The sequence below is a fragment of the Elephantulus edwardii genome, unplaced genomic scaffold, assembly GCF_000299155.1.
Source record: "Elephantulus edwardii isolate Elephantulus edwardi_28Jun2011 unplaced genomic scaffold, EleEdw1.0 scaffold00038, whole genome shotgun sequence".
Lineage (NCBI taxonomy): Eukaryota > Metazoa > Chordata > Mammalia > Macroscelidea > Macroscelididae > Elephantulus > Elephantulus edwardii.
The window spans coordinates 7,750,478-7,776,101 of record NW_006399788.1 but is presented as its reverse complement, the minus strand read 5'-3'; the positions used below and the strand labels follow the sequence as shown (position 1 = coordinate 7,776,101).

The 25,624-nt window shown below is 45.8% G+C and overlaps 1 protein-coding gene across 1 annotated transcript in view; it reads left to right on the top strand.

Annotated features, from left to right (window-relative positions):
* The window catches only part of LOXL2 (lysyl oxidase-like 2), a 103,077-nt gene that overhangs the window by 43,782 nt on the left and 33,671 nt on the right, over positions 1-25,624 (top strand). Inside the window, exons 4-7 of the mRNA XM_006884908.1 lie at positions 2,484-2,706; positions 6,764-6,947; positions 12,368-12,519; positions 23,820-23,987. Coding sequence (XP_006884970.1) covers positions 2,484-2,706; positions 6,764-6,947; positions 12,368-12,519; positions 23,820-23,987 — 727 coding nt within the window. The remainder of the gene's footprint in view (positions 1-2,483; positions 2,707-6,763; positions 6,948-12,367; positions 12,520-23,819; positions 23,988-25,624) is intronic.

Genomic DNA, 25,624 nt, shown 5'->3' with positions numbered 1-25,624 from the left:
GAGAGAGAGAGAGAGAGAGAATGAATAACACTGCAGAGCAACTGGTGGATTTGAACTATGTGCCTTTGGGTTTGCCACACAGCTTCTTATTACAAGGCCACCAGGACTAGATAGAGAGATAGATAGAGAGAGAGATATTATTGTTTGTTATGTGCTGTTGAGTCAGAACTAACCCATAGTTGACCTTCTACTGGGTTTCCAGAGGCAGCTAATTACTAGGGAGGAGACTGGCCACACACACACACACACACACGCAGAGTTCTAATGTTACCTAAGCTTGTCTGTTTCATGCCATCCAGTCAACTCCAACTCCTAGCAAACCTATAGGCAGGGTGGTACTAAACCTATAGGCAGGGTGGTACTGGCCCGCAGCTTTCCTAAGCTCTAATCTTCCCTCTGTAGAGCTGCTGCTCAGTTCAAACTTTTGGCCAGCAGTCAGCTGCATAACCATTTACACCCTCAGTGCTCCTTGTCTAAGCTTCCAAACTAAACTCACTACAATCAAGTCAATTCTGGCTCATAGCAACTCTACAGAACAGAGTAGACCTACCTGCCCCCGGGCTTTCCAAGGTTGTAAATATTTACAGAAGCAGACTGCCTCATTTTCCTTCCACACTGCTGGCTCGGGGATTTAAACTGCCGACCTTTCAGTCAGCAGCAGAAGACTTTGACACTGTGCTGCCATGACTCCTTTCTAGGCTCCAGAACCCCTGGCTTCACTTTTGGCTGGGAGAAAACCATTAGGACCTGGCATTTGAAGTTGACTCAGATCATCTCAGTATTTTCCTTCTACCAGCTGTTGTCCAGGCACCAATTTCAGAGGCTGACTTTCTGCTTGGCCAAAGGCAGTTCCCATCTCCGCTCACCCCTCAGTCCACCATCCTCCTCACGTCTGCACCCTGGGCCTGGCCTGAGTGGCCGCTGGCATGGGGGAAGGGTGGGCACTTCTGGCCAAAGCTGTGGTGGGTCACAGCACATATCTGTGAGCTGATGTCAGAGGGAAGCAGAGCTGCCTTGGGAGGAAGCAGCACCATCTTTGGGCAGTTTTGTTTGCTGTGTATAATAAGAACTCAATACAGTTGTTCCCTGGGAGAGGGTGGTGTTAATTGACAGCTGGAAGCCAAAGACTTTTCCTGAGCCAAGTGCAAGCTTGCCAGGGAGATCTCATGTGTGCTCTTCCAGCTGGTACCTTCAGGGTTCTCCTGCCCAGATGCGGGGGCATCCATCCCGGAGAGCAAGCTCTAGGTTGTGCTTCCAGATGCAGAGGCCTTTCCTGAAGTGGGGAGGGCAGTGGTTCTGGAGCTATAAAGAGTCTTCCTAGGTAGTTAAATCTGCCCGGGAGAAAGAGCAGCAGCCTCTCCCTGTAGAGATTGACAGGAACCTGATAGAGGGTCACCATGAGTTGGAATCAACTCGGTATCAGTGGGTGTTGATAGTTTCCTGGACTTCTGTGCTCCAGGCTGTGGATATGATGAATAGAGAAACCAAAACCATTTGAGGTGGAATCTGCTCCCAATCATGATGACTCCAAGTGTGTGAAAGAACAACTGTTCTCCACAGAGATTTCTTGACCGATTCCTTGGAAATCCATTCCTAAGCCTTTACTCTGAGATTGTAAGAGGCACAGGACAGATTCAAATACCCAACCTTTTGGTTAGCAGCCAAACACATTAACTATTTGCAGCTCTGAGCACTCTTTGATGAGCACAGCAACCTGAATGTTCCAGGCTAGTCCTTCTTTGAAATATTTGTTCCTTTGTGTCCACAGGAGCACAGCAGTTTTTACAAATCTCAGTGTTCTGTTAAGGAAAGAGGATGCTGGGGTCTGCGGAATGTGTCCCTCCTCTGGGTTCACATCCCATTCACTCTGAGACAAAGCAGCTACTTCAGGCCTGCTTGACCAGAGACAAAATTTTACTTTTGTTTTGTTCCCTGCAGGGCCAGCCTGCCTAGGAGGGCTCACTGCAGGGTCATCAGCAGCTATATTGTCTGCATTCTCTCTGGATTCTGCAAAGATGTGCACATAGTCCCCAGAGGGCTGTGACACAGGAGCGGACAGGTGTCCTCCCTGCCCTCCTTTCTGAGCACTCCGCAGGATTCGAGGCTCAGCTCAAGTCTTCCCCTTCCATGCAGTCATTCCCTCATCACATCCTGGGGCTCCCACTCTTGTCTCATTTCTTTTCTAACAGATAACCCTTTGTGCTTGAAATCTCTAATAGCCTTTTATTATTATTATTTTACTCTATTTTGTGGGGCCTCTCTTGCCTAGATTATTTACTGCTTGAGAGCAGGAGTCCTTTCTACCTCTCCTGGATCCTGTCCCCATAGATCTGCCGGCACAGACTGTGAGCTCAGCAAATGCCTGTAGAGTAGATGGTGGTACAGCTCCTGCACGCACTGGCTGGCTTGGTGCATACTTCCTGAGTTAGGAGTGGGTCCCACGAAGCCCTGCTCACCCGCTCCGTCCCGTTCTCCGCCTGCAGGATGTTTGCTGCGCGGAGGAAGCAGCGCTACTGGCCGTTCTCCATGGACTGCACCGGTACAGAGGCCCACATCTCCAGCTGCAAGCTGGGCACCAAGGTGTCGCCAGACCCTGTGAAAAATGTCACCTGTGAGAATGGGCTGCCTGCAGTGGTGAGTTGTGTGCCGGGCCAGGCCTTCAATCTCGATGGACCCTCAAGATTCCGCAAAGCCTATAAGCCAGAGGTGAGGAGGGGGTAGGCAGCACGGCCACTTGTCACCCCGGGGCGGGCTGAGGGAATGAGGAGGGCACTGTCCAAGCACCTGGCAGGGCCAAGCTCTCCAGGATATGCTGTCTCCAGGGCATGGTCAGCACCAGCTCCAAATCAGCATCACCACCATCTGTCCTTCTACCATTATTTCTTCCCTCTGTGACACTGGAGTCCCTTCTGTGGAGGGCGCAGAGCTGGGAATGTGATCACCCATCACCAGCTCTTGGTACACTATCTGCTGACCCAGAACACATAGGAGAGGAGGGATGGTTGGACAGGACCCTGTGTTCCTGCATACTTCCCAAAGAATAAAACCTTCTGGGGATTGTTGACTACCTGGTACAATTCCCCAGAGCACATGAAATCAGCTGCAAGTGTTTGGAAACATGCTTTGGACTATTCTGTAACAGAAAAAATAAAAAGTTTTTAAAATTTACAGAAAGATAGGAAATCAACTTAAACTCAAATGAGCCAGCACCTTTTGTGTGTACATGTGCGCATGTATATGAATGTGCATAAACATGTATGAAAGTGTGTGTGTGCACGAGCATGTGTGAGTGTGTGTGAGTATATTCACAGTAAAAATAAATGAACACCCCCATTCAGCTGACTTCATAGGAAGAGTTTCCCAGTCATATGCAGATTCGATCCACCCTCTGGAAAATACAAAGTATATTATTATATCTTCATTTCATAACCATTAAGAGGCAGTTAGTGTTTTGTTTTTCTTATTCCTTTCCCCACCCCCTTCTGCCCACCAAAGGGTTGCTGTGGTGTGTATGTTTTGGAAACTGATAATATGGGGCTGGTGAACGGGGATGGAGCACAGGAAGCAAAGAGAGGGGCAGAAAAGGGATATGTTCATTAATTGAGGGGTGCTTCCCTGTGCCAGAGAAAGCCTTGGAACTTAGTAATCTCTTTGGCAGGGTAAGCTCAAAGTCAACTCTGAGCAGAAATGGTACTGAGGTCAGGGTTCTGAGGGGCCAAAGACCCTGACAGGGCAGTTAGGGCACCTCTCAGATCCAGTCAGTGGAGTGGAGTGGCAGAGATGAGCAGGCCAACAGAATTCCTTCCTGGGACCACAGCTCCCAAACCCTGCAGGCTTTGTTTGCTTTTGTTCGCAGAGGCAATCCCATCCATGTCTCCCCTTCCCCACTTCCCTGCCTTGCCTTCCATCTCCCCCCTCTGCCTTCTGAAATCATCCTTCCTCCTGCAATATTGAGCACCTGCTCTTAGAAAAGATGTAACACACATAAAATGGAAAAGGGAAACCCAGACAAGAGACTATCCCTCCATTCATATTGTATGGCCCTTCCATAACTCTGGTGGTTTAGACAAAAGATTAAGTCCTAAATTAAAGAAGTTGTAGAAAGCTATGCCTCCAAATATCAAGGTGTGGAAACGACCTAGACTGTGGACCGGGCATCTGAGAGGCAGCACCTGTGGACGGGGTGGACCCACTTCCTCAGTTCCTCACACGGGGGACTGTAGTGCACAGACGAGGTCACACCATCACGTGTGTGTGGCCAGACCGCACAGGTATACTTGGACCGTATTGTTTCAGGGTTCTCTGCAAACAAGTGGCCCTGTAGCTCCCCACCCCACTCTTCCCCTCCCTTCCCGTGCTGTGTGATTTGAAAGCATATATCCTTTCCACATCCTGAGCCTCTGAGCTTTTCTCTTTTTGTCCTCTAGCACATCAGGTCCTACTGTTTTGGAAATCTTCTACTGTGTGGTTTAAAGCAGAGGAATCAAGTTCCTAGCAAACCAATAAAAACAGAAAAGCAAGAGCAAAAGCCTTACATCACAGTTTCCCTTGATTTGCCTTTTCTCTCCCCACGGCCAGCTGACTCTCTGCCTGGCTGCTGCTGGGCTGGGTGGAGATACTCGATACTCTGCCTTCATCAAGCAGGCACTAGGGCTCTGGAAGGGAAGGGGCGCTGACTTCAAGCTAGTCAGCCTGAAAAAAAAGGTGGGGGAAGAGGAAGTCACAGGACTACAGACAGCAGAAAACGGAGCCAGCAGTTTTGCTTCTTGAAGGTAGACTAGAGATTATTGCACACAGCCATGAAGTGCTTTGAGATCACCCCCATCTCTCCTTTTTTCTTCCCTAGTAACCAGGTCAGAGAAGACCCTTAAATCTCTGAGTGATGTCTAGTGCCTTACACCACCATGGCCAGACAGTGGGCCAGACATGAGGCTTAGTCCCTGAGGACGAGAGAGGTGGCTGGATGGGAGCCTTAGCTAGAAGACAGAGTGGCAGGGTTCTCATTTAGTGCTTTGTCCCTCAAGCTGGCTACTGTACATAAATGCTTGAAAAATGTCACCTCCCAGCACGTCAGCCTCACAGAGGCCATAGGAGGTGTGAGCTGAAGGGAGGAGTGGGCCGAGGGCAGACCTGGCCAGAGCAGATCAAGGCTGTTGTCTAACCGCTATAGTGCCCCTCCCCTCCTGCTGTACTGAGCCAAATAAGTCAGCAGGAACTCAGCCAGGAAGCATTGCAAGCGTCCCCAACACACCTAGCAAAACTGGTGCAAACTGTTAAACAGCTGTCAGAGTCCAGTGGCCCAGCTCTCATCTTGTAAAAAGTGACCCAGTGGGTCTGGAAGCTCATGGAAGGTTTAGCTCCTGTACAATCAAATCAACTCCAGAAGATAATGAAAGTATCCCAGCTACCAGGGAGCAAGTAACCAACCTGTAGACCGTGCCGCTCTCTGTGTATCTGGTCAGGTGGGATTTTTGGCAGGATGGTGCCAATTTGGGCATGGAGTACAACTTGGAGAGGTAGAGTGGAGGTAGGGGATGTGGTAGGGCGGGGTCTCTATGTGTGGTGTAGGGTATGTGTGTGGTGTGTATGGGGTTGTGGTGTACATGTGGGGTGTATGGAACATAGAGTGGTAGAGTTAGGGGGTGGCAGGACCAGGAATGGGGTTGTGCATCATACAAGCTCCAGAATGAATGTGGGTCCTAACCAGTGAGAAGCTCTCCATCCCTTTGAGAATTCATTCTCTGAGCCTTGTTAGCTCAGCTAACAGCCCCCCTCCTGGTACTCTGTCTTTCCATTACCCTTCACCCTCCTGCATTTCACTGGTGGGCAAGCAGTGGCAGTATCATTGGCAGTATCTGTTGGTGCTGAGGAGACTCCCCGGCGAGGCTGCCCCTGTGGGCCAGACTGTAGAGATGTGACAAGCACAGCAGGATGATGATGCCACCTGGACTCCACAGGCTTCTGAGAGGAGGAATGTCTTTCCTCAGCACTAAAGCTGGAGGTTGTAGGGTGACAGTGAAAGGGAAGTCCTGGTGTAAAGTGCTTGAGCCAAGCATCAGAAAGACTGACAAGGGGAGAGAAGACTGAAGCAATTCCCTGTCAGGGCTGATGGCAAATGGATGAGGAGCCCAGATGGGCTCCCTGCTGCTCCAGGACAAAAAAGCTGTCTGAAAGTTTTGCAGAGATGGCTTTTACCTGAATGAGCACTGCTCTTTTCCCCCAGCACACACACACACACACACACACACACACACACACTCACTCATATATACGCCACACACATACAACCACATCACCACACTACACACATACTATACACGTATACACCACACACACTACATACACTACACTCCCCTCTGTATACACCAAACCCTCCTAAACACAGTACACATACACACATACATGCATTATAGCAAACATACATACCATAGCCATACAGACATACATAGATACCTCACCACAACACATGCATCCACACCATCCACACACATATGCATACATCATCCATCTACTACACATAAACACAGACGCTTCTCCACACCACGCACTCCCACATATACAGCACAGCCCCCTACACACCACACACATTTACACACCATACTTGGACCACGTACACAGCACACACATCATGCACAGTGCTGACTCCTACACCGTCCCTGGGCTGAGGTGGGACAAGCCAGGGGTGGGCAGTATGCCTCCTGCTGCTCCTTGCTCTGAGCTGTGCATCAGCTTCTCCACTCAGCTGGACCGTGTGTCTCCACAGCAACCCCTGGTGCGTCTGAGAGGTGGTGCCAATGTCGGAGAGGGCCGCGTGGAGGTGCTGAAGAACGGAGAGTGGGGCACCATCTGCGATGACAAATGGGATCTAGTGTCTGCCAGCGTGGTCTGCCGAGAGCTGGGCTTTGGGAGTGCCAAAGAGGCCATCACCGGTTCCAGGCTGGGCCAAGGTAAGGTAGCAACAGGTGGCTCTGTGTGTGTGTGTGTGTGTGTGTATGTCTTGCATAATGAGCCCTGAGGCCTGGCCCACAGTTGAAGGCCTGCCTGACTCATGTTTTCATGCTCTCTGCTTTTCACTGCTTCAGCAACTGCTGTTTCATTAGCAAATCACAATCCTAGCTCCAGACAGAGGATTGGAGGGGCCTTAGATAATCCTGAGTGCAAATACTCAGCTTTCTGGCTTTGGAAGCTGAGGCTCAGAGAAGGAAATACATTGACAAAATGAGACAACATATTAAAAACCCAGCTGCCAAATAGTGGCAACGCGTGTGTCAAAGTCAAACTGTCCTCCATAGGTTTACAGGGGCTGATTTTTGAGAAGTAATTTGCTAGGCCTTTCTTCTGAAGCATCTCTGAGGAGATTTGAGCCATCGCTTCTAGTTTAATTAATTACTAATTAAAACAATTAGTAGCCATGTGCTTAACCATTTGTGCCTCCCAAGGACTCAACAGCATATTAAGAGCAAACGCATCCTTTAGCATAGGCCTCCCAACTCCTCGTTCTGGGCTCTTCATGTGCACACACGAGAAATCTGCGGTTGCCTGGGCCTTTCTTCAGAACAGAACCTCAGAATTTATCAAGATGTGAACCACCTCCAAAACCAAAAAGTCTCAGAAGTCATCTGATGCTTCCATTCTGGTGCAGCACCACAGAAATTCCCGCACTTACACCAAAGAGAAGGAACAAGAAGCCTGGTACTGCATCGCCCATGAAATGCTCATAGAAAGGGGCCTGGTTTTTATTAAGTGTCCTGAACAAATCTTTCATTTGAACAAATAACAAAAGTATATGAGGCTTTCAAGTGGGTCACTCACTGAGAGAACCATGTAAACACGAGACTGCAATGGAACAAAGAGTTCCCCTCTCCAGCGAAGCCCTTGGAAGACCCCTAAGCCTTCAGAATAAGGAGACTGGCTCCCTAAACAACTTCTGCAACCTAGTAAGTGCTCAGCCCTCCCCCGGAACTCTGTGGTTTGAATGAAGGGAATGGCAGTCATTCATCAGTGCTGGCCAGTGGGGAGGTACAGAGACAGTGGTGTGGGCTGTGCTGTGGGCTGTGGGCAGTGGTGGCCAGAAGGGGCCTGGGCATATGCTTGCAGGAGACTGGGGAGGAAGGAGCATGCACTGCAGACAACGGTGGGGGTATCCTATCCTGTGGGGAGAAGATGTTTCCGTACAGTTAAACACACAGCTGTCACCACAGAAAAGAATGTGGTGAGCTCACTGATCACAGCTTTGAGAAATCATAGTCCCCAGGGCCTGACCAGCCACATCTAGCGGTTTCCTGTGTGCAACTCCAGAATCATGTTTTGAACTTAACCTCCAACGCTGAGGACAGCAGCCGGCACACTGCTGGAGGCAGAGCTCATCTCTTTCGTGCCTTTTGGTGGTTCATTTTTACCACATGGCGTGTCCCAGCCTGCAGTGGGTCGACCCTTAGACTGGTGAGAGGAGTGTGGGAACCAGGCACATCTCTACCGGAGAAGACTCAGGTCACATAGCTCCACAGAGGAGGAATTTGAAACTCCAGAGGAGAAGTCACCCCAGTAGAGGCAGAGCAAGAATGAAACCCAAGTCTTCTCTCAGACTTGGCTTTTTTCCTTTACACCTGTCTTGACCCAGTCCTGTTACCGTTTGAAACATCCCTTTAACTTTGCTCTCTGATCTGTACAAGCTTCTGTAAGTGTGAGCTCTAATCTCGGGATCTGGATCATAGCATCATCCCGGAGGGCAGCCTGCATCATGCACGGCTACATTTCTCCTCCCCTGGGCACAGTGGGTTCTCCAGGGTCCCATTGGATCTTGAGTTTTCCCACAGTCCATTTCCCTGCTCAATAGAGATGTTGATGTCTGCTCTCCAAAGGCCCACAGGACAGAGATCACTCATTCCGAGGAATAAACAAGCAACTGGATGACATAAACATTCCATTTATCCTGGGTGTGTGCTAGCTGACCTAATTATTACACTACCCAGAGCAGCCAAAGGTTTCCAAGGCATCCGGGTGGCAGAGCTCTGGGAGAAAGAGGCTTTGACATTCTCAGTGCTGTCCTTGAGGGAACCAGAGGATGATTTATTATCTTGTGCTCTGCTGGGAGGGCTCCACTCCAGGAGACAGAAGGGAAAAGTACCACACGGAAGGGCAAGCGGCAGGACAGGCAGGGTCAGTCCTTCCGTCCTGGCCCTGGCTGAGGGACCAGGTGGCCACACCCTGAGCCAGGGGTAGTGAAAAGGAATGAACTGAGAGGCGGCAGCCTGAGTTCTAGTCCTGATCCTCCCAATACTGACTCTGTGACCTGGAGCAACCTTCTGGACCTCAACGCCTTCACTGTTAAAAGAAGTGGCTGGGGCAGTGGTCTGACATTCTGTCAGGCTCCAGCATCTGAGGCAAACTTTGTGGCCACCTGGGGACCAGGGATGGTAGTGCATTGGGAGAAAAGTGAAGTCAGAGTAGAGGGCGAGGCGGGCACCTTGAGGAGAAGCAATTCAGAATGGATCCAGAAGCCAGGAGCAAGTGAAAGCTGGAGGCCGAGAATAAAGAAGGTCAAGGCCAAGCCCACAATCCAGAGCCAGGAGCTCACAGACACTGTGGGACGGGTTGAGGCTAGACAGCTGGCCAGTGTCTTTCAGCCCCAGCGCTCACCTCGTGCAGCCACCCAGCTCTGTGATGGTGCAGACAAGAGGAGGAGGAACATGGTCACTCATCAGCTCTGCCTCTGAGGTGGCAAAAATCCATGTGCTTCACGATGTGGGGCTCATTTTTCAGGGCCTCATCCCCAGGTTCCTGAAAGAGGAACATTGGGTCAGAATTTAACTAGCCAACTTCAGTAGACTCTAAAGCACATTAAGTTCTTTCATTAACCTTTCCTCAGCTCTCTACTCCCACCCTATAGTCTGTTGTTTGTAGTTACCATGGAGTCAGTTCAATTCAAGGTGACTTCCCCTCTGTGCAAAATGGAACTGCTCCATTGGATTTTCAAGGCTATGACCTTTCAGAAACAGATTACCAGACCCATCTTCCAAAGAACCTCTGGGTACATTTGAACTCTCAACCTTTCAGCTAGTAGTGAAATGCTTAAACATTTTATGATTCCTTGGAATTCTTCCCTTGGTTTAGCGATCAGCAAGCATTTGAATTGGGATAAGGGCTGGATCCTCAAGTGCAAGATTCTTTTATCCCACAAGCATTGACTGTAAAGACAAGTAAAGGAATTAAGAAATAATCTCAATCAAAGTTAAGTTATTATGACAATTAAATGAGTTAATGTGAGCAATTCATTCAGGACTGAATTCAGCATTTTGCACCTGATTGAAGCTATGGTCTTTTCAATCATTCTTTATGCATCTGAGAGCTGGACAGTGAATAAGAATGACAGAAGAAGAATTGATGCCTTTGAGCTCTGGTGTCAGAGAAAAGTACTGAATATCCCATAGACTGCCAAAAGAACAAACAAGATGTGTCTTGGAGAAGGTACAGCTAGAATGCTCCTTGGAGGAAAGGATGATTAAGCATCATCCCACATACTGTGGCATATTGGGAGACAGACTGGAATAAGCAAGAGGGTAAGGAGACTAGAATGTGGACTGAAGTTTAAAATAGTTTGTGAAAGAAGATGAAAGAGTTGACCTAGTGTCATGTCAGCATAAATGGGGGGTGGAGGGAAAATGAATGCAGATTGGAGGGGAATGAATGAACATAGTGATAAATTGGTTGTCAGAAATAAAGGTGGAAGTGGTACCAGAGATGAGCTCTGAGTTCTGGCAAAAAAATTGGCTGAATGGAGCTGCTCTTCGTGAGATGGGGAGGAGAGGAATGGAGGTTAAACAGTTAGGGGGCAAGATTGTGCTGCTTACCATGGGAGGAGAGAGAATAAGAATAGACAACTCTCCCATGAAGTCTGCGCTCGAAGGAGAAAAGTGGTAAGACAGAGGAAGATGTGGGATCAAGGAAGGTCATGATAAAAATGGAGGAGTCTAGAGCATGAGAGATGGAATCCAAAAAAGAGGAGGAGATGGTGTGAGGAGACCAAGGAGATCACTGGCAGATGCTTTCAGAGCACCTGGAAGGAACAGCCCATCGTAATGGACTGGGAAGAGAAGAGTTAGTTTGTGTGGCCTAAATTGAACAGAAAGTTGATCAGACTGTGGATTCTCTGTCCCAAGCAGTATGAAGCTCATTCTTCTTGTCTCGGACCCATGTCTTCTTGAATATCTTGTCACTCTGCCTTCCAGGTCCATCATTCTCCACCATCTTCCCTATTATTCTGTGTCCCAGAAGACATAATAGGGTTTGGTTGGTAAGAAACTTTGGCAGGAAGCTGTAGGGGATAGGGAACAAGATAAGCCAGAGAATGAATTCTCCCTGTAAGAGCCCCCAAACTGTTACATCCTTCCACTACCAGTTGCAGCTTTCACTAGATGGCCCCTTTAAACAACCTCTCAGATACTGGCATTTCCACTCACTCCTACAGACCTGGGATGGTATCTTTTCCCAATGTTACCCACCCTTGAGTACTAAACTATCTTTGTGATTTCTCTACATTTTGTTCTTACTTTTATTTTAAGGTATCCTTTTTAAACTCAAATTATTTAGAGTACACCATCTGTTTTCTACAGAGCCCTTCACAGATTAAACTACACAATGAGGGTTGCAGAGTGGATTATATTTGGGGGTAGGGGGTGGGGTTTGGGGAGGTGCGGTGGGATTGTGTACCAATGAGGGAGTTTTTCTTTTGCTTTTCAAGGAGAGGAGCAAACGGGGGGGGGGGGGGGGGAGGGGTTTGTGCGGGGAGAAGGGTGCAACAATGAATGAATGGAATTCCAAAATCTCTGTAGATGTTCATTGAAATGAAAAATAAACAAACTAAATTAATAAAAAAATAGTCCTCTTCATAGATGCATGCAATATTAAACTCCTTTTTCATAGAGGCATGTAATGTTGACTTTAGGAAGAATAAAAAATTAAATATTAAAATTAACATGAGCTCCAATTCATGAATGCACATGATAGTAAAATTAGGAATAGCCTTAAATATTTGTTTTCAAGCCTAACCTTTTCATTTATGTGAGAAAGTTGATACTCAAAATAGCTGTAATAGCCGAGGTCACAAGGCAAGTTTATAACAGATTTTATTTGTTCTCATGGGGAACACGAACTCCCAAGACAAAAATTAATGGCTTAGTATCAGGACCTTGTCCCAGAGATAAATTTTCCTCTCCCCCAGAGACAAAAGTTGTAGCTCACTGAGCTGATTCTGAAAGGCAGTTAGGAGGATGGGAGAGGCAAGTTCTTATTATCTTGGGCTTTGCAGTCAGTTCAAGGACATTCTCTTCAGAGATTTTCCTAGCTCACATTTCTTTTCCCTCATCAGGGATAGGACCTATCCACCTGAACGAAATTGAGTGCACAGGGAAGGAGAAGTCCATCATCGACTGCAAATTCAATGCGGAGTCTCTGGGCTGCAGCCATGAGGAAGATGCAGGTGTGAGGTGTAATGTCCCTGCCATGGGCTTCCAGAAAAAGGTGAGAGAGCTGGACACCAGGAAGGGACTGGGATGGACATCCTCACTGAGGGCCCCAGCAGGATAGGCCAAGTGGGCTGACACCGACGTTTTTTAACAGGTGGGATCAGAAGGTGCTCAGGCTCTCTCGTTAGCACCACTAATGACATTGTTATGGGTACTCATACATTTGCCAAATGAGAAGACACATGAAAATACCACCCTCCTTAATTCTTCCCCATATCAGGTGCTGGACATCCACAGCTTACTGTGCCTTGCACTGGGACTTACAGGGTGATCACAACTCAGTCCTTACTACACGGGACCAAAGCACTGTGACACCTTTATCAAGGGTCTTTTCCAAGACCCAGAGCAATCACATCCAACAGTAGGTCTGCAAACCACACAGAAAGAAATATAAGCAAGATGCAGACTACATTTGGGGAAGGACAGTATTTTGTGTTTCAGAAGGAAAGATAAGGGAACGTAACAGCATCGGAACCAGAGACACATTTCTTTCTTCCCAAGATGGGGGTCTTTCAAAATCTCCACTGTGTTTCTTTGCTTGGAGGCCCTTGCCCTCAGGAGTCATTCAGAAGATGAAATCCGCTTAGCTTCCAGACACAGTGCATCCTCCTTCACCGTCCTCATTCTACTGTGAGTGTGCTGATGGTTATGCATCATCAAGCACAGGCGGGCACATTGGAAGACTCTCTTGCACATTTCTTTGCACAGTGAACAAATGCAAGCACATCAGGGAGCTAGGTGTTTCTCCAGCCAGGTCTCAAGACAGTGTTTGACCGTGGCCCCACAGGCCAAAGATGCTAATGAACTGGTCAGCCACAGCATGTCTCATGCAGTTCACCACCCAGCATGGCCATGAAATAAGAGCAGCACTCAGCTAAGCCAGGCTTGGCCTGCGCAGAAATGTGGGCCACAACCCTGTACTGCAATGGACAGTCAATGGGCAGTCAGCTCTGAGCTGATGGCAATGAGAGAGAGGGAGAGAAACTGCTAATAAAGGCTGCAGAGTTGGAAGTGGATGGCCTTGTCTGTCCAGTAACAACAGCCTCATTACTTTAATTGCTGGGAGTGAGAAGCCAAAGTGGAGAGGCTCTGGAAATGGCGGGTTTGCCAGGCCCGCTAATCCACCCCAGGGGCTCTGGCCCCCTTGCTGACCTCTGGTTCACCTCTGAACTGTGGTCCTGGTTCTGGCTTGGAAGGAGGGCCGAGCACATGTGTGAAGTTTACATTGGAAAGTTCTTATGTTTCCTTTCAAGCTCACATCTGGGTTGAGTTACCTCTTCTCTTACCCTTCCACCTCCTGAAATAGGTATGAGTTTGGATGACCACAGCCTTATCAAAACATGGCTCAGCCCAGCAGAAGCCACTGTCTGGATGTGTGTTGTTTTCTTAATTCAGAAAAGATTTAGCTGCCCACACTTTCCTCCCTCCAGCTGCCACTGGGAACCAGATAGGAAAGGGGCTTTAAGACATTATGAGAAGGACTGACTCTTCCTGGCATTCTACCCTTGACTATGCCCTGGCTGGATGAGATGCCGGGTGATGACCTGGAGAAAGGTCAGAGACTCCTAGCTGACCTGATGCCTCTTGGGGCTCCACTAACTGGCAAGGTCAGATTCCCTTCCAGAAGCAAACCAGGCAGTGCCCAAAAAAGTGGCCCCTGAAGTATTGTTGGAAATGGAGGAGGACTGTGTCCTAGACCAAGTTAGAGCATCATGGCCAGATGCTCTGTGTTCTTCCTGTCTATTCTGGAAAGTAAGAAAAATACCAAATGTAGCTTGAAATGCAGATTCTTCCAGAGACACCAAACCTGCTCCTGTCAGTGAGGCCACCTCAGACTTAGTCAGCCTTAGAGAAACACAGGTCGTCTTGGAGCCTTGAGAAGTACTTTGAAGAGAGGCAACACTTTCCACATATTTTCATCATCCAGAGGCAGCATGGCAGCCACATTCTTCAGCAAAAGCATTGGGCATTGGCCATGGCCCTTGGCTTTATGACTCGGGCCAGGAATAATGTCTCACAGCCAATCAACTCAAAGCCACACAGATATCAGTGGACAAGGTGGAAGGGTCTTCTGCTGTCCTCCCAAAGGAAGCCTCAGAGATGGAGTACTCGCTTTATACAGCTAGGGAGCCCCACTGGCCTCTGGTATCAGGAAGAAAAAATATGAATCAAGAGGTTCTTCAAGATGCTGTTTTCTCAGGTTATTGACCTTAAGCTGACAAACTAAGTCAGGTCCTGTGAGGCAGTTGCATGTGATGAGGGCAGTGGCGGGAGCCATCTGCTCCAGGTGAAGTCAGTAAAGCAGTGCATAGTCTGTGGAATTTTAAAATAATAATAACCCTGCTGGTTGCAAGGCATTCAAACTTTGGTGTTAACCTTTGCCCACCAGAACTCCTGAGCCTACAGACTTGCCCTTCAGCATTGGTGTGTTTTACCGTGAGAGCTGAGAGAGGTGAGAGCTGGGGAGAACATGCCAAGTGGAAGGAGAGGAGATCTGGACCTTCCAAAGTAAAGGGAAATTTAGCTTCGGCCTTCCTCAGATGAGGACACGGGTTTTCAGAGGCCTATGCTGAGGCCTAGAAACAGGGCCTGCAGTCTCTTATCACAGAATCTGTCTCTGTCTGCCCTTCCTGGATGCAGTTTTACCTAGTGTGTGACTAAGCCAGAAAGTGATAGATTTCGGGGGCAGAGGGGTGGTGAATGGGGTGTGGATGAAGAACAGGGAATAAGGAGGTCCTTGCCAAAGCAGGAGCCACTCAGCAGTGACCAGACAGGACTTTCACAAGGGACAAAAGTAGGTGCTTTAGCGCCTGCCCTAAGCCCCAGCACCCTAAAGGACAGTAAATACCTCAGAATGCTTAAACCCCAGATGCAGGGCCTGGATAACCCCCACCCACCCCAACCCCCCCATCAGGAGCATTCTGTCCTCCATTCTATCTGTGAACGCATCTGCTCAGTTCTTTCTCACTTCTGTTCTTCCCAACTGTCAGATGCATGCAATGGTTCTAGCTTTTGGACAAAATATCCCTGCAGATGGGGCTTTAGGCAGATGGCTTGGCAGTGATTTAGTATGGGAGTTAAAAGATACCTTATCTTTAACTCAACTTTCTCATCATAAAATAGAAATGGCCACAATAACTCCTCATAGTGTTGTCATGAAGACAGAAGGGACTAAGGTCCAAACTGTGGGAAATACTTGTACTTAGCTGCCCCTGGATTGGCCCCTAACTCATGGTGACCCCATCTGTTCTGCTTTCAAGAGTTCTTTAGGCTCTAATCTCTATGGAAGCTATTCACGGATGAATTTGTTTCTTGCACATAGCTACTGGCTGAATTCTAACTGCTAGACTTTAGGTTAACAGCTCATCACAAACCATTTGTGCCATGCCGTTTCCTCAGGAAAACAGGAAGTGCTTAAAAAATTTCCCTAGGCTAAGCACAGTGCCCGTCACACTGAAAGTGCTCAGCAAATACTGGGTGAATTAATGGATCTGGTGAAATCCCAGCTGCAATACACACTTTTTTTTTATTATTAAATTTTATTAGTTTTAATGAACATTTACAGGGATTTTGGGTTTTCATTCCTTCATTGCTGCACCATTCTCTCCACCCTCCTCCCCAGTTTGTTCTTCTTCCCCGCCCTCCGAATGTCTGTTTTAATTGTCCAATTGCCACAGTGCTTGTCAAAGCCAGTTCTGATTAATCTCCTTTGTCAGTGTGTCCCTTACCATTCCCTATCACTCCTCCCTGAGAGAGACTTCACCCTGATTCATAAGGAAAAGGGGATGGTGTATTCTCTTAGCTACTTCCTGCTGAAAAGGGACGCTGTGGGTTTCAGGGTGAAGATCTTCTCTCACTACTCTAAAGGGCCCCTTTGGCAGTAGGAAACACATAGACTATTATGGAGATTGATTTTGAAATTTAGATTGCAATACACAATTTTATCTCTTGGGATATGTTTGTATTACAAAAAAAAAGTTTCTAAAGAGCATAGAAGAACTCTACAAGGAAAAGTAGGCTTTTATTAAACCTTAAAATATACCAGGCATTACAGAGGTGGGCTGTGGGTACATAGAGACATCCTTAGTGGGTTTAAATGCACAACCTGCTGTTCCTCTTCCTCGAGTAGTTAAAGCTAAGTACTGTGCCTCTGTCCAAAGCCTGGGCCATTCTAAAACTTTATTTGGGGGGTGGGGGTAGGGAGCTTCGAGAAGAACCCAGAAGATTTAGACAAATTCCAAAAGAGCTTTAACACTTCTAGAACTTTCTTGAAAAGTCTGCTTCTCTTACTTGTTTGTGCATTTGCACAGGTCCACAGATATGTTAGTCATGGGTGATAAATAAATCCATAGTCAGTATAATGTCTAGCTTGGAAGGAGAAGTGGCATCCACTTCCGTAATAGCTTGCCTCTGCAAACCCTGTGAACCTGGAGAGAGGATGAAAGACACACAAGCGTGTCCTTCATAGGGTCGCTATGAGTCACCTGCAGCTCAAGAGCACTTAACAACAACAACAACATAATGTCCAGTGCCCACCTTAACACTGGAAGCCCTGAGACACCAGGAAGACCAACCACTCTTACTGTCCCTAAGGCCCTCTTCTTAACTGCTTCTGCTTCTTCTAGTACCTCTGATTTTCTTTCTTTCTTTCTTTTTTTTACATTTCTGATGTTCACTAGGCCCTATTCTGCTTAAGTTATATCCCCTAACTCACTCACTCAACAACCCTGGTGGGTGGAGCTGTTATTAGGCTGTCTTTATCTTACCTGTTTGCAGCTCCAAAGTCCACAATTTGGGGTTGTACTGTTGACCCTATTAGGATTAGAGTGAACAATTTCATGAGCTAAGGATCCAGAACTATGTGCATTTGTGCAGGGGCTTCCTGTAAGTCCTGTGCATCATCCCAAAAGAATGCCCTGCTAGAGGTGGGGATTGTTTTTATGCAGTGGGAAAATATTGAAAGTGGGTTGCATTTTCAGAACTTACCAAAACTCCAAACCTCCCTGCATGGCCTCATACAAGTTGGTCAATCCTTTCATTCTATAATAATATTCATTTATTCATTCACTCCAGAAATATTTATGGAGTGCCTAACATTTGGTAAAAGAGCCCTGGTGATGCAATGGGTAAGCACTTGGCTATTAACCAAAAAGTTGGTAGTCTGAACCCACAGAAGGGTTACAGCCCTCATAAAGGTTACACCCTACATTTACCCTAGGTTCTGTGGGGCAATTTTATTTTGTCACATGGGATTATTATGAGTTAGAACCAACTTTGCCTAATAACAGTGTCTGTGAAGTGCAATCTTGGGTGTTAATCACATAATAAGTCAAACAAATACAACCCCAGCCTTTAAAGTTTATATTCTTGCAAAAGAGGAAGATGCTGTTAAATTAAGTTGAAATTAGCTTCATTACAAGTGTCATAAATGCTGGCAAGATGTATGTGGAAATAAGGGATGTGTGACTGGGCACTGACCCCACCCTGAAAGAAGTTTCATTTGGTGTGGAATCTGGAAGGTTCATAGCAACAGTCATTAAGTAAGCAATGGTGGGCCTGTATGTGCTACAGTACGAAATGCTTGTATTACTATGATATGGTCCAAAAGAGTTAAATAAACGTCACTGAAATGTAAAGAAGGTCCATATATAAGGGTGAGGAAGACATGAATGAGATAAGACTAAAGAGAAAAGTAGATAACACAACCAGAAGTCACTGCCCTGTTTCCTGGTGGGGAGTGGAAAGGTCAGATGCATATTTTAAACAATCCCTCTGGTTTCTGAGTTAAGAATGAAATAGTGGTGGCAGGAGTAGAGGCAGGAAGCAAGGTGAGTGCGTAGGCTTTCCCTCAGGAGGTTTGAAAAAGGAGAAAGAGATGGAGTTGCTAATAATGGCTGGCTAGGAGATATCTTGTAATAAATATCATGTTGTTGTTGCTATGTGAAGTTGAGTCAGAAATAACCCTGAACTGACCCTCCAGTAGGTTTTCAGAGGCTGTAAATCATGTGGGAGGAGATGTGCATCTTTCTTCCAACGGGAAGCTGGTAGATTTGAACTTCATCCCCCTGGGCTGGCAGTGCAGCTCCTTAACACTAAGCTATCAGAGCTCCCCTCATAAGTACCATTTGGTGGTTGTAGTGCCGTTATGTTTAGAACAACTCATAGCAACCCTATGAACAACATACCTGAATCCTATCCTGTGCCATACTAAACATCTCTGCTACACTTGAGCCCATTATTGCAGTCACTCTGTCAATCCATCTCTCATTAGAGGTCTTCCTCTTTTTTCTCTGACCCTCCACATTTCCAAACATAGTATCCCTTTCCAGGGAATACCCGCTCCTAACAAGATGTCCATAATATGAGATATGAAGCTTTTCCATCCTTGCCTCCAAGAATCCCTCCGGCTGCACCTGTTCCAAGACATAGCTGTTCATTATTTTGGCAGTCTGTGTATTCTTCTCTAACATTGCAACTCAAAGGGATCAGTTCTTCTGTCATCTTTATTCACTGTTCAGCTTTCTGATGCATAGCAAATGACTGAAAACCATGACCTAAATCAGACAAACCTCTTCAAACTGACTTCATTGCTCTTCAGTATTTTGGAGAAGTCCCTGACAGCAGACTTGCCCAAAACAATATGTCTTCTTATCTCCTGACTGCTGGTACTAAAGACGTTGATTGTGGATCTAACTAAGATGAAATCCATAGGACAAAGGTTCTGATAGGGTAAGTGCAAGAAGAGAAAGAATACTAACTAGTTTACTACTGGATTCTGGCTAAGAGAATAGAATGGATTGTTGTTGTTGTTATGTGCCATCAAGTCACCTACAACTCTTCGCAACTCTCTGAATAATGGATCTGAACCCTGCCCTATCCTGGAGTCTGAAAACAATAGTCTCCAGGCCAAAATCGTCCTTTCTTATTGCATAAAGCTTTATTGGAACACAGCCACTCCCAGTCATGGCAATGTAGTCTGGGGCTGTTTTCATATTATCACAGCAAAGCAGGCAAGACCAAGAATTTATGGTCTACAGTGCCTAAAATGTGTACTGCCTGGCCCTTACAGTAAATGTTCACCAACTCCTGAAACCACATGATCTTAGCAATTGATACAGAAAAGGTCTTTGACAAAATTCAGTGCCCTTCCTGATTAAAACATTCAGCAAGATATGAATAGAAGGGAATTTCTTCAACATACACAAAGTACATACACAAAATCAAGAGCCAGTTCTCAATGGAGAAAGACTAAAAGCACTCTCCTTGCGAACAGGAATAGAAAAGGATACCCACTATTACAATTCCTACTCAATATTGTATTAGAAGTACTTGGTAGGGCAATACAGCAAGAGAAGGAATTAAGAGGCATCCAGATTGGCAAAGAAGTGGTAAAATTGTCGCTATATGCAGATGATATGATAGTATATACAGAAAATCCTAGGAACTCAACCAAAAACTGTTCGAGCTAGTAGACCAATAGAGTAGAGTATCAGGATACAAGAGCAATATACTAAAGTCAGTGGGATTCCTCCACAGTAACAAAGAAAACGGAAAATAAGAAAGCAATACCATTTACAATGTTGTTTTTGTTGTGTACCATTGAGTCAGAATTGACCCATAGCTGACCCTCCAGCAACTTTTCAGAGGCAGTTAACTGGAAGGGAGGAGATTGCCCATCCTTCTCCCTAGGAGTAGCTGGTAGATTTGAACCACCTGCCTTCGGGATTGCAGTGCATCTTCTTGCACTAGGCTAGTAGAGTTCCTTTTTACCATTTGAGATATTTAGGAATAAACTTGTTGTTGGTTGGCTTCAAGTCAAGCACGGCTCATAGTGACCCTATAAACAAAAGGCCTAAGGCCCCCCTACAACTATTGACATTTATCAAAATTCATAGTTTCCGGAGGCGTGTTGTTTAGGAAGTGGATGCCACTCCTGTTTCCAAACCTGTCTTAAACTGAGAGCTCCACCAAACAGTGTCCACCATGAGTAACTGTTATGTCATTTGACACCCCGATGGCACAAGGCTCAGCATCACAGCAACCCCAGGTTACCTCAGTATAGCAAATTGACGAAAGAGTGTTGTACCACTTAGAAGAATGTTCCTCCAAAATATAACAGCCTTACTAGAGGCACAGAAAAAACCTTTGCAAAGAAAACTACAAGACACTTCTGGGAGAAACAATAAAAAACCTAAATAAATGGAAAACTGTTCCCTGTTCATGGATAGGAAGACACAATATGGTGAAAATGAGGACATCATGCTTGGGAGGGTGGAGGGACGGCGCAGGAGAGGAAGGCCCTCTATGAGGTGGATTGACTCAGTGACTGGGATAATTGGGATGGGAGTGTCAGAGACAGTGCAATTGGCACAGGATAGAGCAGGGTTTAGGGCTGTTGTACACAGGGTCGCTATGAGTCGCAAGCGACTCGACTGCACATAACAACAACAACAACCAAAAGCAATCTACATGTTTAACATAATCGCAATACAGACACCAAATTCATTTTTCAAAAAGGTACAAAAGGCAATCGACAAGTTTATTTGGAGAGGAAAGAGACTTTGAATAAGCAACGTACTTCTGAAAAAACAAGATGAAGTGGGAGGCATAGCACTCCCTGATCTCAAAACCTGCTCTACAGCTCTCATAACCAAGACAGCATGTACGGGTACAATGAGAGGCACATAGACCCATGGAATAGAATCAAGAACCTAGAAATTAACTTAATCTATCTAGGGTCAAGTGATATTTGACAAGGAAACTAAACCTATTAAATGAGGGGAAAAAACAACCTCTTTAACAAATGGTGCTGGCAAAACTGGACTACTACCTGCAGAAAGCTGAAGCAGGACCCTCACTTCTCACTACACACAAAAATCAGTTCAAGGTGGATCAGAGACCTAGAGGTAAAGCACAAAACCATAAATATTGTGAGACAAAGTGGGATCAAGCTTAGAAGGCCTAGCCTATGGTATAAGTGAGATGACAAATAGAGCCAGAAATACACAACCAGGAGAGGATAAAAACTGATGAATGGAATCTTCTAAAGATTAAATCCCTGTGCACATCAAAAACTTTTTTCCAGTAAGGTAAAAAGAAAACATACTGACTGGGGAAAAAATACTGGGCAATACCATCTCAGAAGAGGGTCTCTTAACAACAGTTTACAGAATTCCACAGGGCCTCCACAAGAAAAAGACTGATAACCCAGTTACTAAATGGGCAAAAGACATGGAAAGACTTCTTACAGAGGAAGACATTGAGACAGACAAAAGACACATGGAAGAAATGCCCACAATCACTGGTAATAAGAGGGATGCAAATCAAAACCACTGTGAGATACCATCTCACCCAACCAGCAGAGGCAAAGTTTAACAAGACAGTAAAGCAATAAATGTTGAAGAGGATGCCGAGAGATAGGAACTCTCCTACTCTGTTGGTGGGATTGTAAAATGGTACAATCACTCTGGAAGGCAGTTTGTTATTTCTTCAAAAGGCTGAACATAGAAATTCCATATGGACCAACTGAATATCCCGAGGAAATCAGAACTGAGACACAAGTGGAGATTTGTACAACGTTCATTGCAGCATTATTCACAATCACAAGAACATGTCCAAACACAAACGAATGGGTTGAGAAATTGTGATGCATTCACACAATGGAATACTACACAGCACTCAAGAGCAACAATTTCTAAAGTTACTACATAACTTGGGAGAGACTGGAGAACATTATGCTGAGTGAGCTAACTCAGTCTCATAAGAACAAATACTGCATAAGACCATTATTGTAGCAATAGGAAGGTAACTAATAAAACAGGAACGAGGATCCAGGTGGGGAAGGAGAGGAGCAGAGTCAGAGGATGGGCAGGGGGCAAAGCATACAATTTGTTGAGTGGAAGCGTGGGTAAAGGAAATGGGAAGGATTTGGTGGGGATCTGGAAAGACAGGGTAATTGTGGGTATAGTTCAATGGTGATTCATTTTATAAAATATAATGAATGAGAATAATTGTATGAAACACAGTGTGAATGAAGGATAATGTGAAATACAATGTATAAGAACTTTTTAAGCAAACCAATAAACCAGTATAAAATTAGAAAAAACCAAAACCCAAACTATGGGGTTTTTTTTTATTTTTTTAATTAATTTTAATAGACATTTACAGAGCTTTTGGATTTCCATTCATTCACTGCTGCACTTTTCTCCCTGCCCACCCCTCCCCACCAGTTTGCTCCCCTCTCCGAAAAGAAAAAGAAAAAAAAATTCCTTCATTAGTATACAATTCCCCTATCCCTTCCCCCACCCCCACCCCACCAAACTATATTTTACAGTTGTTGTTGTTGTTGTTGTTGTCGTCATTAGATGCCATCTAGTCAAATATGATTCACAGAGACCCTATGAACAGCAGATCTGAACCCTATCCTATCCTGTGCCATCCTCACACTTCCTGACACACTAGAGCCCATTGCAGCAGTGGCTGTGTCAGGCCATCTGGTTGACGGTCTTCCTCTCTTTCACTGACCCTTCACCTTTTCAAGCATGATGTCCCCCTCCAAGGAACAGCCACTCCTAGCAAAGTGCCTGAAGTATGTGAGATGAAGCTTTATCATCTTTGCGTCCAAGGAACACTCTGACTGCACTTTCTCCAAGACATACCTGTTTGTTCTTGGATTGGCCATCCACTTCTTAGATAGCAGGACTCTGAAAACGCTATGAAACAGTAGAGAAACACAAATACTATACAATAATATGTAGTAAAGAAAACTTAATAGTGGTTTAATGATAGGGACATAGAACAACAAAATAGAATTGAAAATAAAAAATAAATCCAAATATTTATGGTTAAAAAAAGAAAGGAGCCCTGGGTGGGAGAGAACTGTGGGGAAACTGTAGGAGGAGATGAGATCAGGACATGAAGTCACCCTGGCAGAGGGTGTGGAGAAGCGAGAAGAGCCTGGGAACAAGAAGGAGTCTTAGGGAGTTCTAACACATGGGGCCCTGACTGTCGGAGCTGCTGTTTCTAAAAGCAGATCTCAGTGATGGGCAGCAGGGTCAGACTTGTGTGGAGCTCAGGGGCTTCCAAACTGACTAGCCTTCTAGTGCCTGGGATGGCCTATGCTGGGAGCCGAATGTTTGAGCCCATTGCCAGCACACAGCAGGCTGTTGCCATGCTCTTGAATGTGTCCCAGACAGGACTATCTGACCTGAGGCTGGGGAAAATCAGAGCGAATGACATGATGAGAATCTTCCTTCCCACCCCTCTTAGTGACTGTGCCTTTCTTTCCTTACACAGCTGCGCCTGAATGGGGGCCGTAACCCCTACGAGGGCCGTGTGGAGGTGCTGGTGGAGAGAAATGGGTCCCTGGTATGGGGGACAGTGTGTGGAGAGAACTGGGGCATTGTGGAGGCCATGGTGGTCTGCCGGCAGCTGGGCCTCGGCTTTGCCAGCAATGCTTTCCAGGTAAGAAGCCTGTGCCTTAGTCCCATTGTCCATTCATTCTTCCTTCTTCTCAATCCTGTCCATCTTTAATCAGCTTCCTCTTCTGTGAAACCCCTCTCCCAAGCTACTTTATTTAGGGTTCAGAGCAAAGTGCCTGGGACTGAGAGTCAGGAAGCCTTCTAAGTGGCCACATCTCTGCTGCTTACAGCTCTGAGGCCTTGGAGAGGACACTCCCCATCTGTGCTCCCTTTCCCTCTCGGCTGAATGAGGGCCTGGACTCTGGTCTCCATGATCCAGCTCTGCATGCAGACGTTTGTCCTGACAGGACTGAGAGTTGGTGCTAGATCCTTCACTGAACCACATCCCAGCCCTCAAAAAAAACCATGCCATACTCAGACTTTTAATTGAGGCAAAATATTAATAGAAAAAAAATTGTCATTTTAAGTGTACAATTACATAACATTATTTACCTTCATTATGATGTAAAACTATCGCTAGTATTCATTTCCAAAAATTTTTCCATTCTAAACAGAAGCTCACTTGTCATTAAAGATTTTTGCCTCCTTGATATTCCCATCCCTCTAAGTCCCGGGTAACAACCAATAACCTGTGTCTTCCTGTGTTTGCCTATTCTAGATGTTTCCTATGGAAGGAGGCATGTATGATTGACTAATTTCACTTATGCTTTCAAGGTTGATCCATGTTATATCATGGATCAGTACTTCATTTCTTTTTTATGGCTGGAATAGTATTATACTATAAATGTCTACCACATATTGTTTATTACTCCTTTGTTGTTGGAAATTTGAGTTGTTTCCACTTAAGGCTATTGTGAATAATATTGCAGTGACATTGGGGTATGAGCATCTGCTTGAGACCCTGCTATAAAGTCTTGTGGATATATTCCTAGGATTGGAATTGCTAGTAATTCTAAGAAGACTGGTGTTTAAGTGCTAGAATACTAACTGAAGGGCTGGTAGTTCAAATCCATCAGTTTATCCATGGGAATAAGATGTGACAGACTGATTTCATATGGATTACAGTCTTGGAAACCCGCTGGGGCAGTTCTGCTCTGTCCAGTAGCATCCGGTCAGAATCTACTCCATAGCAATGGGCATGGGTTTGGGTAGAGTATTTCTGTTTAACTTTCTGAGGAGCCACTAAATTACCACAGCAGCTACACTATTTTACATTCTCACATGCAATGAAAAAGATTCTAGTATTTCCACAACCTCACGTTACACTTGATATTTTCTGTCATTTGTGTAATTACTATCCTAGTGGTGTGAAGAAGTTTCTCTTTGTGGTTTTGACTTGTATTTCTTTAGTGACTAATGATGTGGAATTGAGGATCTTTTCATGTACTTACTGGCCATTTGTGTATTTTCTTTGGAGAAACAATATGCAAGTGCTTTCCCCATTTTGAAGTTGAGTTATCCTTTTGTTAAGTTACTGTTCTCTATAAAAAAGCGGGCCTCTGAAACCCCTATATACAACAGAACACACATAGAATGACAGAAAGGGCAACTGAGTATGAAAATACAAAGGAAGTGGAATAGTTGTAAGCAGACACTAGTGATTGGGACATGGAATGTGAGAACCATGAATGTGGGAAAATTAGGTATTGTTAAGGAGGAAATGTTGTTGTTGTTGTTGTT